This window comes from Dendrobates tinctorius, unplaced genomic scaffold (genome assembly GCF_039654945.1).
Source record: "Dendrobates tinctorius isolate UK_male_01 unplaced genomic scaffold, ASM3965494v1 ptg000384l, whole genome shotgun sequence".
NCBI lineage: Eukaryota > Metazoa > Chordata > Amphibia > Anura > Dendrobatidae > Dendrobates > Dendrobates tinctorius.
The window spans coordinates 2536124-2549298 of record NW_027362050.1 but is presented as its reverse complement, the minus strand read 5'-3'; the positions used below and the strand labels follow the sequence as shown (position 1 = coordinate 2549298).

The 13175-nt window shown below is 43.2% G+C and overlaps 1 protein-coding gene across 1 annotated transcript in view; it reads left to right on the top strand.

The window, feature by feature from the left end:
* The first annotated feature begins 2597 nt into the window (after nucleotides 1–2597).
* Nucleotides 2598–13175, top strand: part of LOC141076032 (cathepsin W-like) — a 71562-nt gene continuing 60984 nt past the window's right edge. Inside the window, exons 1-4 of the mRNA XM_073563288.1 lie at nucleotides 2598–2739; nucleotides 2901–2955; nucleotides 3810–3923; nucleotides 7905–8047. Of these exons, the coding sequence (XP_073419389.1) occupies nucleotides 2668–2739; nucleotides 2901–2955; nucleotides 3810–3923; nucleotides 7905–8047 (384 nt within the window). The 5' untranslated portion in view covers nucleotides 2598–2667. The remainder of the gene's footprint in view (nucleotides 2740–2900; nucleotides 2956–3809; nucleotides 3924–7904; nucleotides 8048–13175) is intronic.

Genomic DNA, 13175 nt, shown 5'->3' with positions numbered 1-13175 from the left:
ATACACCACTGCAAAGCTCCACACCGCAGATATCAACAGCAACAGGCCTCTTAACACCAAACGTGGCAAGCACCAGAGAGCCCCTTCTGCCAGGCTGGTCTCCAGAAAGGACCTGTATAGCCAATAGTCAGCTGATGCATTAGGTGACCTTTTAGAGTATGTAGGGAGTGGTCACCACCCACATCAGCTGACCCAGCAGCACAGCACTAAAACACCAGGTGGCCAGCGGGGAAAAACTGACATTAACCTATGATGGCCTGAAAGGAGAAAAAAACTTAGTAGAGCCAGAACGACCACAAACCCAAAAATGGTTTGTGACAACAGGGTATAAATGCTCTTTGAAAGTGCAGCTCAGAAAGTGGCCAGTGCTGAGGAACCGAACTGTCAATCTTCAGGAAAGCACCGCCCACCAGGAAGCAGAAAGCTGAGAGATAGGGGAGCAGAGTGCTCCTAAAGATTGATCATGAGAATCAGGAGAATAACCCATTAATGCAAAAAAAAAAATTAAAATTGCTCTTCCTTTAAATTTTCTCCCCATAGAAAGTAAAAGTTCATTAATAAATGATGGCCTTTGGAACATATAACGTGTTTCACGAGAAGAAGAACACTATATGTCTACTTAGATTAAATAAATTAAATTATTCTGGCTTTTAGAATGCAACCAAAAATGTTTTAATTAAAGGCCCAAAAGAAAGAGACAATTCTGAAGGGTTAGTTATTCATATAATCAGATATCTGCATTTGTATCTTCACACTAGCTGAAGAGCCCGGCATAGTAACTAACTACGGTTAGTTATAACAAATTATAATGATTATATATATATATAAAGCTGAGTGTAGAGCCTCGCCCACTCCACATAGCCACATTCACTATAATATCTGACAACATCCCTTCAGCCAGAGCTACCGGACTAGACTACTACCCCTAATATCTCACATCGTCCCGTGAGCCAGAGCCACCGGACTACTACCCCTAATATCCCACATCATCCCGTCAAAGCCACCGGACTACTACCCGTAATATCCCACATCATCCCATCAGCCAGAGCCACCGGACAACTACCACTAATATCCCACATCATCCCGTCACAGCCGCAGGACTACTACCCCTAATATCCCACATCATCCAGTCAGCCAGAGCCACCCGACAACTACCCCTAATATCCCACATCATCCCGTCACAGCCGCCAGACTACTACCCCTAATATCCCACATCATCCAGTCATCCAGTCAGCCAGAGCCACCGGACTACTACCCCTAATATCCCACATCATCCCGTCAAAGCCACCGGACTACTACCCGTAATATCCCACATCATCCCATCAGCCAGAGCCACCGGACAACTACCACTAATATCCCACATCATCCCGTCACAGCCGCAGGACTACTACCCCTAATATCCCACATCATCCAGTCAGCCAGAGCCACCCGACAACTACCCCTAATATCCCACATCATCCCGTCACAGCCGCCAGACTACTACCCCTAATATCCCACATCATCCAGTCATCCAGTCAGCCAGAGCCACCGGACTACTACCCCTAATATCCCACATCATCCCATCAAAGCCACCGGACTACTACCCCTAATATCCCACATCATCCCATCAAAGCCACCGGACTACTACCCCTAATATCCCACATCATCCCGTCAGCCAGAGCCACCGAACTACTACCCCTAATATCCCACATCATCCAGTCAGCCTGGGGTCAGAACCAGAACGCTGAGTGGAACGGTCGTAACTTCCATACCGGGGATCCCTTTAAGAGAGGCCTGGCGTCAGAACCAGAGCTCTGAGTGGATTTGCCCTGACTTCCATATCAATGATCCCTTTAATAGAAGCCTGGGGTGAGAATCAGAGCGCCGAGGGATTTACCCTAACTTCCATACCGGAGATCCCTTTAAGAGAGGCCTGGGGTCAGTACTAAAGCGCAGAGTGGATTTGCCCTAACTCCCATACCAATGATCCCTTTAAGAGACCCTGGGGTCAGAACCACGAGCTCAGTGGAACGGTCCTAACTTCCATACCAGGGATCCCTTTAAGAGAGGCTTGGGGTCAAAACCAAAGCGCTGGATGGATTTGCTCTGACTTCCATACCAATGATCCCTTTAAGAGGGAAGATGTGCCTATAGGATCGAGGATGTGTGATGGGTTTATGGGCACGGGAGGGGGGATTCATTTCTGTCATGTGCTCTCTGCTCCTCTCTGGGGGGCATACAATGGCTGGAAGCTTATGTTCCCGGGGATGCTAGATTTCTCCCACCCGGTCAGTGTCTGCTGAGGTGTTGTCAAGTGGGAAAATTTGCTCATAGCAACCAATCACGGCTCAGCTTCTTTTAACCAGCTCTGGTGAAATGAGAGATGCTTAGTGATTGGTTGCAAGGAAAACTGTTGCTCATAGCAACCAATCACAGCTCAGCTTCTATTGAACAGCTCTGGTGAAATGAAAGATGCTTCTTGATTGGTTGGTGATACACACATTCAGTTATATATCTATAGAGATATTTTAGTTACCGCCTACATTTTTCTTAAGTACCACCCAGTATTTACCCCCCACATTTTTTTTATCACTGCTGTGGTTTCCTTCTTATATAATTTCATCTTTGCAGGTTTCTCTTTTATTTGCTACATTTGGACGGTCTTTGCAGATCACTTGACTCTTCACGATGCATCTTGCATTTCCACTCCTCACTTCGTTGTGTGTTTTCACACATATGGTCTTAGGGAATACCGAACTGGTGATTGCTCTTAATATTACTGTACACTTTTTCTTTTCTTTCAATTTTAAGTAACCAAATCTCTTTTCCTTCTTTTCTATCCAGATTCCATTTAATATCTAAACACATTTGTAATGTACAGTATGTGTTTTTTGTTTGTTTCTTTTTTTTTTTTAAACCAGGAGGAGTTTAAGAAGTTCATCAAACAATTCAATAAAGTTTACAAAAATGAAGAAGGTAAGTACATCATCCATAAACATGTAACATGTTTGCCAATTATTATGGTATTATGGTTTTTGTCCTTATGCATGCTTTTCAGTGATTTAGAGATAGGTAGATAGATAGATAGATAGATAGATAGATAGATAGATAGATAGATAGATAAATAGATGATAAATAGATAGATAGATAGATAAATAGATGATAGATAGATAGATGATAAATAGATGATAGATAGATAAATAGATGATAAATAGATGATAGATAAATAGATGATAGATAGATAAATAGATGATAAATAGATGATAGATAGATAGATAAATAGATGATAGATAGATAGATGATAAATAGATGATAGATAGATAAATAGATGATAAATAGATGATAGATAAATAGATGATAGATAGATAAATAGATGATAGATAGATGATAAATAGATGATAGATAAATAGATAGATAATAGCTAGATCAGTTGTTGAAACCCATGCACCTTCCCCGCGCCACCATGGATCGACCAGATACTGAAGTTACCACTCCATGTTGGGAGTGTTCTGTAATGTAGCTCGATGACGTATGCAGCTGTACAGACATACAGTGACATCAGTCGTTCATTGACTTTCATTGTAAAGACCATATATCGCATATGTACACCGTATGTCTTCATTGAAAAAAGTATGCTAGCTCATACTTTGCCAGTGTATGGTGTGTACATGGAGACCAATAGACATGTAAGAGTATACACCAGGAAATGCTTCCAACTTATATATCCACATACGGTACATTACAAATTAGGTGTGAACAAAGCTTTAACCACGAGGACCTTTACTGTATAAACCATGTAACTGTGTATCTCATCTCTTATATCTCTGCAGAATATCAATACAGATTGTCCGTTTTTACCACAAATTTGAATGTTGCCCGTCGCCTACAAGAAGAGGAACTGGGAACAGCAACATATGGGATCACCAAGTTCAGTGACCTTACAGGTAAGTCAACCATTGGGAAATTATTATTCTATGGCAACGGTCCCACTATCAGTATTTGGTCAGTATTTCACATCAGTATTTGTAAGCCAAAACCAGGAGTGGGTCAAAAATGCAGAATTCATGCCTGAGTTTCTATTATACTTTTCCTTGGATTGTTCCACTCCTGGTTTTGGCTTACAAATACTGATGTAAAATCCTGACCAAACACTGATAGTGTGATCGTAGCCCAAGGTGTATTCTAGAAAAGGTCATTTATAGTTTATATATGTAGGCAGATCCCTACCAATCTGCTATACCTGTTTACCCCTAGTATAACCCATTAAAAGTGAATATGTAAGTAAAGTTTATCGTAAGTAAAATAGACCTAGGTGGGTCAAATAACATATCAGGGTTATTACTTCAATCTAGTCCATCAAATGTAGATTTATTCTCACTAATTTCTCCTCTCCGTTGCACAGATATCAGCTTTTCAAGTTTATGTTATAATTTATGATAAGTTCAAAGGGGCTTTACCAGAGATTTGTTTCTGGGGGTGTGTCCTTCTTCACCTGCATGAAGTTGACCAGTCATAAGTAGAAGGTATCATGAAGGGGAAATAAAATTACGCCCCCAAAGATCAAAAAAGCATGCCTTCTTGTGTGAGATGTATTGATAGACAGCCCTGATCTCTGTACTTACTGTGTAGAGTATAACAGAGCGGAGTGTGATAACACCTTCAGCTTTCATCTCTGGGTAGTCAGTGAGGAGGGAGGGGTTTACAGCAGAGTTGACAGTGCTGTGAGAGGAGAGCTAGCTACAGCTGAAAAGGTGTTTTTAATCATGCTCAGATATACTCCTCCTCCCCTTCCCCCTTACACTGGCTGCCATGAGATGAAAGCTAAAAGTGGTTCCACTATTACTCCCCAGCAACATGCCCGCTGTCTTGGGGTCATACTTGATTCCGAGCTTTCCTTTGCCCCCCACATTCGATCACTGGCTCGCTCTTGTCATCTGCACCTCAAAAACATTTCTAGAATTCGACCTTTTCTTACTTTTGACTCTGCAAAAACTCTTACTGTTTCTCTTATTCATTCTCGTCTCGACTATTGTAACTCTCTTCTAATCGGTCTCCCTCTTACCAAACTCTCCCCTCTCCAATCTGTCTTGAATGCTGCAGCCAGGATCATATTCCTCACCAATCGTTACACCGATGCCTCTACCTTGTGCCAGTCATTACACTGGCTACCCATCCACTCCAGAATTCAGTATAAACTTATTACCCTCACCCACAAAGCCCTCAATGGCTCAGCACCACCCTACATCTCCTCCCTTGTTTCAGTATACCACCCTACCCGCGCCCTCCGTTCTGCTGATGACCTGAGGTTGGTATCCTCAATAGTCAGAACCTCCCACTCCCGTCTCCAAGACTTTACACGTGCCGCGCCAATTCTTTGGAATGCACTTCCCAGGTCAATACGATTAGTCCCCAATCCCCACAATTTTAAGCGTGTCCTGAAAACACATTTATTCAGACTGGCCTATCGCCTCAACACATTAACCTAACCTATCCCTGTGTGGCAGAGCCAAAAGTTTTACCATAACCAGGTTCCCAGCATCATGTTCCCACATGCTTTATGCATCCATTAGCCCTCTGTGTCTGTACTGTTACACACTTAACATTATGGCTGGTCCATACAATCAGGGCAACTGTTACCACCCACCTTTCGTGTCTACCTCTTTCCTCATAGACTGTAAGCTTGCGAGCAGGGCCCTCATTCCTCTTGGTATTTGTTATAATCTACTGTATGTGATTATTGTTATGCTGTAATGTCTATTGTCTGTACAAATCCCCTCTGAAATGTAAAGTGCTGCGGAATATGTCGGCGCTATAAAAATAAAATTTATTATTATTATTATTAAGTGTTTGCAATCACATTCAGCTCTGCTGTACTCCCCTTTCTCCCACACTCACTACCCTGAGATAAAAGCTGAAAGTGTAATGGCACTCATCTTCACTCTACACTACACAGTAGGTTCAGAGATCAAGGCTGAGAGCAGGACTGTCAATCAACACATTTCACAGACGAAGACTTATTCTTCTGACCTACTTTTTACCCCTGTATGAGGTTTCTGGTTATATAATTGGACAGTTTATTACGGGGAAAAGTACACGCCCACAGAAACAAATCTCTGGTTACGCCACTTTAATTATAATTAACCACCCTGTTATATTACATTAGCATACATTTTCTTAAAGGGAACCTGTCAGCAGGTTGTGCTGAGTACCCTCCAGACAGTGTCAGGTCGGTGCCGTTATACTGATAAAAACAATACCTTGGTTGATGAGATCTGACTTGTGGTTGTTGTTTAATCTTTATTTGCAGTTTTAAGTTAATGATATGCTCTGGGGTGGCCTGTGGGTGGGACTTTATGTGGTGCTGCTTACAAATTCATATGCATGGCTTATGGTAGGTTACTGACCTCTCACTGACCTGCCCCCTATTTTACATACTGGATATGTTACAGTTTAAAAAAAAAAACATTCATCATGCAGGCGCCGTCGCTGTAGCATGATCAGATCTATATTATCCACATTTTAATTTTATTTAGTCATATGAATTCCTTTAGAAAAAAAAAAAGTTATTTCTCAAAATGGCGCCAGCCACGCCTGCGCAGTAGCATAATTTGGAATGCATCTTTCTCTGCATATGATGCGCCTCCGGCTGTTAACCTGGTAAATGTCGCTGTCAGTGGCATTTAACACGTACGTCATTCATCACGCCCATTGATGCAGCCATCACCTGATCGTGGGGTGCCGATAGGATGTCATGACAGCTGAGGGTCCGCTGATGACTCCTGTGCCTGTCATGACGATCCTCCTATGAACGCCGGCCTGTGCTTGTGCACTGCTATGTGTAGCACAATCGAATGGACGATCGCAAGTTCAAATAGGGACTATAAAATACAATGAAAAGTGAAAAAAAAATATAGTGGGAAAAACCCACAAAAGTTCAATTCACCACCTTATTGCTTCATTAAAATTATACAATTTTTAAAAAATACACATTTGGTGTGGCTGCATTCGTAAAAGTGAGATCTATGAAATAAATTAATCTGATGGCTAAACGGCGTAATGAAAAAGAAAATAAAAATGCCAGAATTATGTTTTTAGGCAGTAATACCATAGAATAAAATAAGAGGCGATCAAAACATCATATCTATCCCAAAATGATATCAATAAAAACGTAAGCTCAGGGTGCTAAAAACAATACAACACCCAGCCCCAATCCCGAAAAATGAAAATCTAACTGGGCTCAGAAAATGTCGACAAGCAAATATTTTTTTTTCTTCCAAGTTTCCTTCTTTTTTTTTCACCACTTAAATAAAATAAAAACTATACATATTTGGTATCAGAGTAAATCGAACTGACCTGGAGAATCATATTACCAGGTCAGTTTTACCAGATCGTGAACATGGTAAATAAAAAACCCATAAAACAATTGTGGAAGTTCACTTGGATTTTTTTCCCGCTTTCCAGTGCATCACGTAATAAAATGAATGGTGTCATGGAAATGTACAGCTCGTCCTGCAAAAATAAAGCTCCGATACGGCTACGTGGACGGAAAATTAAAAAATGTATGGGTTTTTAGAAGAATGGGAGGAAAAAAACAAAAAGGAAAGTCGCAAGGTCGTGAAGGGGTTAAGATGAACATTTTATCCAACGATAGAATAAAATAATAGTTCATGAGTTTAAGTATATTTAATCTCTGCAGCAGCGGCAGGGAGGAGGAGCACTGAGGAAATGTCGAACAAGCTAGGGGAGATCAAGAAATTCTCGTAAAAGATTGCACAGCAATTGCAATATAGATTATCAAACACATTTATCGGTCTTAGAAATATATTTTGTAATGTGCACAGTTTGTTTTGTGAAATTTGGTGACAGATGCACTTTTTGATTTGTGACATCTCCTGTTTTTACATAAATTGTCATTTTGTGTTTAGATGAAGAGTTCACAAGAAATTGCTTGACTTTAATTGATGACGTTACTCCAAATAATGTGAAACAACTGAAGGTGGAGGCTGCTCCAGTTTCCAAATCTTGTGACTGGCGCAAGGCAGGAGTCATTTCAGAGGCAAAAAGTCAGGTAAAATAGAGATGCAAGATTAACATTGTATTCAAAGAAAACAAAAGGGCCCATGATCTGATGCAGGCTCTATTCACATGAATGGGACAGTTACAAAAATGTCTGCAACTAATCTTCAGAGTGTAAATTTATCCTTACAACTCCTTAAAGGGAATCTGTCACCCCTTTATTGAGATATCATATAATGATATCATTCAATTGTGTGTCACACAAGGACTCTCTTAGTACTTTTGCTTCCCCCTGACCCCGCACCTTTCATGCATAAATAACTTTTTTATATCGGTTCAGATGTATGTAAACTGTCACTGTCCGGTCCGCTGGGCGGGGCTTATTCACCTGCTCCCCCCTCCCTGTCTTGCTCTACACAAGAAGAAATGTGTAGAGCAAGACAGGGAGGGGGGGGGGCAGGTAAATAAGCCCCGCCCAGCGGACCGGACAGTGACAGTTTACATACATCTGAACCGATATAAAAAAGGTATTTATGCATGAAAGGTGCGGGGTCAGGGGGAAGCAAAAGTACTAAGAGAATCCTTATGTGACCCACAATTGAATGATATCATTATATGATATCTCAAAAAAGGGGTGACAGATTCCCTTTAAATGGAGTCTGCTAGCACAAATTGACTGTTCAAACCAAGCACAGTCACTTTATGCCCACTTGGCTTGATCAAATATGTCAGTGCACCTTCCCATCTACTTTTCCACCTATCTCTGCCCTCTATCTGGCTCTAGTAAAGCCAGAGCTATCACTCAAAGAAGAGGAGGGTGGAGGTAGATTGAAAACAAGTAGGTGGGAAGGTGAATTGAACGACTTGGCCACAAAAAGGGTCCACCAAGCTCAAGCACCAAAATGGATACACCAAGCTCAAGCACCAAAAAGGGTGCACAAACCTCAAGCACAAAAAGCGTGCACCAAGCTCAAGCATTAAAAGGGTGCACCAAGCTCAAGTGCAAAAAGGGTGCACCACACTGAAGCACAAAAAAGTGTGCACCATGCTCAAGCACCAAAAAGGTTGCATCAAACTCAAGCACAAAAAAGGGGGTAACTAAGCTCAAGCACAAAAAGGGGCACCAAGCTCAAGCACAAAAAAGGGGGTAACTAAGCTCAATCACAAAAAGGGGCACCAAGCTCAAGCACAAAAAGGGAGCACCAAGCTCAAGCACAAAAAAGGGGGTAACTAAGCTCAATCACAAAAAGGGGCACCAAGCTCAAGCACAAAAAGGGGCACCAAGCTCAAGCACAAAAAAGGGGGTAACTAAGCTCAATCACAAAAAGGGGCACCAAGCTCAAGCACAAAAAGGGAGCACCAAGCTCAAGCACAAAAAAGGGGGTAACTAAGCTCAAGCACAAAAAGGGGGCACCAAGCTCAAGCACAAAAAAGGGGGTAACTAAGCTCAAGCACAAAAAGGAGGCACCAAGCTCAAGCACAAAAAAGGGGGCACCAAGCTCAAGCACAAAAAAGGGGGTAACTAAGCTCAAGCACAAAAAGGGGGCACCAAGCTCAAGCACAAAAAAGGGGGTAACTAAGCTCAAGCACAAAAAGGGGGCACCAAGCTCAAGCACAAAAAAGGGGGTAACTAAGCTCAAGCACAAAAAGGAGGCACCAAGCTCAAGCACAAAAAAGGGGGCACCAAGCTCAAGCACAAAAAAGGGGGTAACTAAGCTCAAGCACAAAAAGGGGGCACCAAGCTCAAGCACAAAAAAGGGGGCACCAAGCTCAAGCACGAAAAAGGGGGCACCAAGCTCAAGCACAAAAAAGGGGGTAACTAAGCTCAAGCACAAAAAGGGGGCACCAAGCTCAAGCACAAAAAAGGGGGTAACTAAGCTCAAGCACAAAAAGGAGGCACCAAGCTCAAGCACAAAAAAGGGGGCACCAAGCTCAAGCACAAAAAAGGGGGTAACTAAGCTCAAGCACAAAAAGGGGGCACCAAGCTCTAGCACAAAAAGGGGGCACCAAGCTCAAGCACAAAAAAGGGGGTAACTAAGCTCAAGCACAAAAAGGAGGCACCAAGCTCAAGCACAAAAAAGGGGGCACCAAGCTCAAGCACAAAAAAGGGGGTAACTAAGCTCAAGCACAAAAAGGGGGCACCAAGCTCAAGCACAAAAAAGGGGGCACCAAGCTCAAGCACGAAAAAGGGGGCACCAAGCTCAAGCACAAAAAAGGGGGTAACTAAGCTCAAGCACAAAAAGGGGGCACCAAGCTCAAGCACAAAAAAGGGGGTAACTAAGCTCAAGCACAAAAAGGAGGCACCAAGCTCAAGCACAAAAAAGGGGGCACCAAGCTCAAGCACAAAAAAGGGGGTAACTAAGCTCAATCACAAAAAGGGGGCACCAAGCTCTAGCACAAAAAGGGGGCACCAAGCTCAAGCACGAAAAAGGGGGCACCAAGCTCAAGCACGAAAAGGGGGCACCAAGCTCAAGTACAAAAAGGGTGCACCAAGCGCCTGTGATTGGTTTGAACATTTTGTTATTTCAGAATCGCTTTAAAACACTTTGATGTTTTTTGGCTTTTAAATGTATTGTATGCATTTTTACATGCATTTAAAAGCAAATTGAAAAAAAACAATGTGTCTCTGAGAAATTGACACAACCCAGAAAGGTTTACATTACCTATTTACAACATTAGTGAAGTTAGGCTACTTTCACACATCAGGTTTTCGGCGTCAGGCGCGATCCGGCGTCGTGCCGGAACGCCGGATCCGGCAAATGTTTAGTAAAACCGGATGTGACGGATCCGGTTTTCTGCCGGATCCGTCTTTTTCTTGACAGACAAAACCGGATCCGTCTCATCCGGTTCATCCGTTTTTCTATCCGTTTTTCGACGGATTACGCCGGATCCGGTTTTTAAAATTGACCCTTGTGGCCTTCCGAACGGGATTGGCTACTGGAAAACTAGATATAGCATGTTCCTACAGCCCTTCTTTGACAGGTTGTAGAGAAGAAAGTGCAGGTTGGAGAGAAGAGCAAGTTACTGGCGAAGATGGATGTTGTCATTGGAAATATTACCACTAGAAGTTCTGTGACGGTTTCAGGGACAATTTTCCACTATACTTTATGTCACCTCAAGGCAGAGTACACTGGGATGACAGAGTGTGAGAGATTTTTGCCCTAAACTTGTGTACCTTCTGGACCAACAGTATATACCTTTGCCAACCAAAGTTGGCTATCTTGTCATGGTCTTACTATTTTTACCTTTAGGCCACAGGTGTGTACCTGCTTGTGTTTTATGCAAAGTATTTCACCTTTTAACAAAAGTTGTGTACATTGGTAGGAAATCACCAACAATAAACACAACTTTTCAGGTGAAATACTTTGCTTCAAACACAACCAGGAACACAACTGTGGCAAAAAGCTAAAATTTACCCACAGTTATATACCTGGTTTTGAATACCTTTTTACCTTTGAAATACCCTGTATTTAACCTTTTTTTAAAACATAGTTCGCCGCAGAAAGAAATGACAGACAACCATTGTGAAACGATAATTTAACTTTTATTTAAATTTTTTTTTTTTTTGTAAAATGTTTTTAAAGTGCAAAAAAACTTTTTTAGAAAGGTTTTAAACCCAATGGGCATTTTTATTACAAAAAACACACATTACAATTCTGTGTACTGTGGGGTGGAAATACTGCTGGAGGGGCTGCGGGACACTTCGACACTGGGTGTGTGGAGAGAGGACTGGGATCTTGGTGGGGAAGGAACAGTTAGAGGTGAAGGTGTGGAAAAAACTACAGAATGGGTGGACATGTGGGAAGCAGAAGAGGTGGTGGGTGGTGGAGTGGAGGGTTGGGCAGGGACTGTAGGAGCAGATGATGTTGATGGAAAGTTGTATGGGGAAGGAGTTTGGTACGGGGAAGGAGTTTGGTACGGGGAAGGAGTTTGGTACGGGGCAGGTTGCTGGAAGTGGGGAGATGACTGGTACTGGGGAGGTTGCTGGTACTGGGGAGGTTGCTGGTACTGGGCAGGTTGCTGGTATGTAGTAGGAGGGGGAGGATGAAAAGTGGCTGGAGGGGGTGCAGATGTAATAGGAGGGGGAGGATGGAAAGTGGCTGGAGGGGGTGCAGGTGGAGGAACTACAGTGGTGGGAGGTGGAGGTTGGGAGGTAACCTGCTGTAGAGCACCGTGGCACAAATGCATTACATGCATCTGCTGGGCAGGAGAGAGCGTTTCCATGCGCTCCACAACAGACCTGAAAAAGGTGTGGTTTGGCGAAGATCTTGCTTCTGAATGCATGGTTTGCAGAAGTGTCTTCACCTCCAGAATGCTGGAGTTGATCTGCTGAAAGCCTGCGGAGATTTGCTCTGACAAGACTTTGAGACAGTTCTGGAAAGATGCATTCAGATGCAATAACTCTTGCGCATAACTCTTTTCCTGACCCCTCTGCCGCTGTCGCCCAGTACCCGCAGGTGTACTAGAGGCGGCAGGGGCAGAAGGGTGGGGTAAAGGGAAAGCGATCTCCTCACCAGCAGCTTCATGTAATGTAGACGGCCACGATGCTCCTGTGCTGGTGGATGGGACAGATGGGTCGAATGTGTGGGAAGGCAGGGAAGGTGCAGATGTACCGGGGCGGTCGAAGTGTCCCTCGGTGCCGGTCTCCTCAGGGATCGCCTCAGAAGGGTCCAATCGTGCAGGCTCCCGAGTGCTGCTCACCGTGCTGTGGAATAAAGAGAAAAAAAAACAATTAAAATACTGACATGGTATGGCCCTGGCTGAAAAAAAAAAGTTACATCTAACATTTTTTTCACATGTGGTGTGTAATATTTACCTTCTGGTGAGCATTGTTTCCCGGAGGAACGACAGGGCTTGTGCGTACTTGTACTTGCTCCTGCGTCCTCCAGATCCACTCGGGGCCCGCATCTCTTTATTGAACTCCTTCTTGAAACGATCCCTCACAGACCGCCACCGCTTCACAATTCTCTCCCCTGAAACGAGAAAGGAGTGGTTAGTATACAACATCAGTGTTTCACAAACTCCAGTCCTCATGGTCCCCAGGGGTCATGTTTTCAGGATTTCAATAGTAAATAGAAATCCTGAACACATGATCCGTGGGGACCACGAGGACTGGAGTTCGGGAAACACTGGTTTACATCAAGCAACCGTTACTGTATATACTTACGCTCTTTAATCTG